The sequence below is a fragment of the Nerophis lumbriciformis genome, linkage group LG16 (genome assembly GCF_033978685.3).
Source record: "Nerophis lumbriciformis linkage group LG16, RoL_Nlum_v2.1, whole genome shotgun sequence".
In the NCBI taxonomy this organism is placed as follows: Eukaryota; Metazoa; Chordata; class Actinopteri; order Syngnathiformes; family Syngnathidae; genus Nerophis; species Nerophis lumbriciformis.
This window is the reverse complement of record NC_084563.2, coordinates 14252099-14254930: the sequence shown is the minus strand read 5'-3', so window position 1 is coordinate 14254930 and position 2832 is coordinate 14252099. Positions and strand designations below refer to the sequence as shown.

General features: G+C 45.9%; 1 protein-coding gene across 2 annotated transcripts in view; it reads right to left on the bottom strand.

Annotated features, from left to right (window-relative positions):
• Positions 1–225: 225 nt before the first annotated feature.
• tmem255a (transmembrane protein 255A) overlaps positions 226–2832 on the bottom strand; it is a 31428-nt gene continuing 28821 nt past the window's right edge. For both annotated transcript variants that reach the window (XM_061976674.1, XM_061976677.2), the window contains one exon: positions 226–2713. In XM_061976674.1, the coding sequence (XP_061832658.1) occupies positions 2567–2713 (147 nt within the window). In that variant the 3' untranslated portion in view covers positions 226–2566. The remainder of the gene's footprint in view (positions 2714–2832) is intronic.

Here is a 2832-nt window from a genome sequence, read left to right as displayed (position 1 = left end):
GCGATTTGAATTCGAATCGATTTTTTCCCACACCCCTAATGATAGGGGTGTTTAGATGTTTTTTTAGAGTGCTTTATAGGCAGAATAGAGCGATTCTCATTGACTACATCGTTAGCTGACTTTTACTAACATTTCTTTACGATTTAGAATGCATAAAAAAACATTCTTGTCTTACATAGGGATTGTGAATGATAGGCAAACCCCCCCCCCCCAAAAAATGTTTGCAGTTCCCCATTGATGCTACATTGCTGCAAGTGATGCATGGCATTAATCATGTTGGACAAGTTTTACCTCTATACTACACTGTGTGCAGAACGACAACGCCATCTGTCGTCTGGAAATCCCCATCGCCGTTCTGTTGCGGCTCCGCCCCGCAGCGGAATAGGAGATCTCGCGAATCCGCGCATAATCACGTGATAAAGCAAGCACTGAAGTAAATTAGACCGCGGGACGTCTCGAGCTTGCTGTTGATCAATACCAACAGGCGGGCGCGTTTGTCGCGGCATTGACTTGACTCGTGAAAATGATGACAGTTTTGCCTTGCAGAACGACGACTTTATTTTTTGTTTGTTTGTTTGTTTATTTTATTTCATTCCTGGCAGGCGTTGTAGGCACGCGCGACTCCCACAAACCACGCCCCTTTATCCCCCCCCCGCCCCTGTATCAGCTGGCATTTGACACAGGACCCAATATGCGTGCGTACATAGATGCCCGGGATATGCCTGTATATGCTTCTTTAATTTTGGACCTCCATAATCAGCATTAAAGTGAAATTACGTCTAAAACTCTTTGACAAGTTGGCTTCATGTTCGTCCCCGTCCATTAGGACATTTCGAAATGTAAAACACGACCCGCTTTGAAGACGGACTATTTTATTTTGAAAGTAAACCGGATAATTTATTTTTTATTTGTGTATAACTTCCTGTCCAAAGCAAGCTGAATTGATCCGCCGTAGAAGAACATAGAAGCTCTGAGTACACTATATTGCCAAAAGTATTTGGCCACCCATCCAAATGATCAGAATCAGGTGTCACTTGGCCCAAATCAAGCACTTAGGCATGGAGACTGTTTCAACAAACATTTGTGAAAGAATGGGCCGCTCTCAGGAGCTCAGTGATTTCCAGCGTGGAACTGTCATAGGTGTGCAACAAATCCAGTTGTGAAATTTCCTCGCGACTAAATATTCTGGGTTTGGAAGTTGCCAGGAGAACGGTACATTTCGGACTGCATTGTGCCAAATGTGAAATTTGGTGGAGGTGGAATTATGGTGTGGGGTTGTTTTTCAGGAGTTGGGCTTGGCCCCTTAGTTCCAGTGAAAGTAACTTTGAATGCTCCAGGATACCAAAACATTTTGGACAATTCCATGCTCCCAACCTTGAGGGAACAGTTTGGAGCGGGCCCCTTACTCTTCCAACATGACTGTGCACCAGTGCACAAAGCAATGTCCATAAAGACATGGAAGAAAGAGTCTGGTGTGGATGAACTTGACTGGCCTGCACAGAGTCCTGACCTGAACCCGATAAAACACTTTTGGGATGAATTAGAACGGAGACTAAGAGCCAGGCCTTCTCGACCAACATCAGTGTGTGACCTCATCAATGCGCTTTTGGAAGAATGGTGGAAAATTCCCATAAACACACTCCGCAACTTTGTGGACAGCCTTCCCAGAAGAGTTAAAGCTGTAATAGCTGCACAAGGTGGACCTATTGAAGCCTATGGGTTAGGAATGGGATGGCACTTCAAGTTCATATGTGAGTCAAGGAAGGTGGCCAAATACTTTTGGCAATATAGTGTATATTTAGCGCATGGATCCGGAACGGTACCGCAGGCGATGGAAACGGACACGTTGACTTGAATAAAAACGGAAAAAGTCCGCCGCCGTGGCGATTATGCACCGCAGCTGTGACGTGTCAGGGGTGACAGAGTATATGTAAAAAGTGCATCCGTTTGGAGACACACACTCAGTCAGAGACAGGGCGGACAACACATTTCATTAGCATTAAAGCTACAGACACGAAAAACAGCGTGTTTTTTGTAGGGCTTACTGAACACACATTTAAATTACGCAGTCAAGACTAGATTTTTGCCGACACACTTATAACACGCTATAGTTGGACCTGTCAGAGTGATTTAAAATGGAAAAATAGTATAATACGGGACCTTTAAGGTGGTAATAAATACAATAAAATAAAGCTTACCCGTGGATCACCTGTCTTATGTATCATTCTGCTACCTGTGCATTTTAGCTAGCAACACTCGAACAGCTAAACAAGTCTAACCGCTAACTTCACGTCACATCCAGAACCTCGGAAACATGGCGGATGCTGAGATGTGTACCGTCGGAGGCCAGACGACCGAATGCTGCAGTGCAGGAAGAGTGTGTTTGCATTAAGGCAGAGAAGTTGTAAACTTTCTGGGTTCACTGGAGCTGTACAGGCCAAGCGTCCAAGCACCTTCTTTTGCGCCTTTAAACTCAAAAGTTGTTGCCGCCGTCCTCTACCTCAGGTTCCATGGAGATAGCCACAGTCGGATGGCATCACATAACGGGCACGGCCTGCTCCCCCGCTTAGGGGCTGTAAGGCGGGGGCTTGTCGTCTGGATGGTTGTGAGGTGGGGAGTAGCGTGGGGGGATCATGGTGGGCCAAAGGTGACTGACCCCAGACTGGGAGTCGTCTGACAGGCCGGAGGAGTCGGCGAACACATAGGAACCCCCCTGCCAAAAGGGAAAGAAAATTGCACAATTGGCCACGACTCATGTAATTGTCATGGATACTATCAGTGAAGAATCATGTTGTGAGAGAGGCAAAAAAAGTGATGAAAAGCAAACTAGAA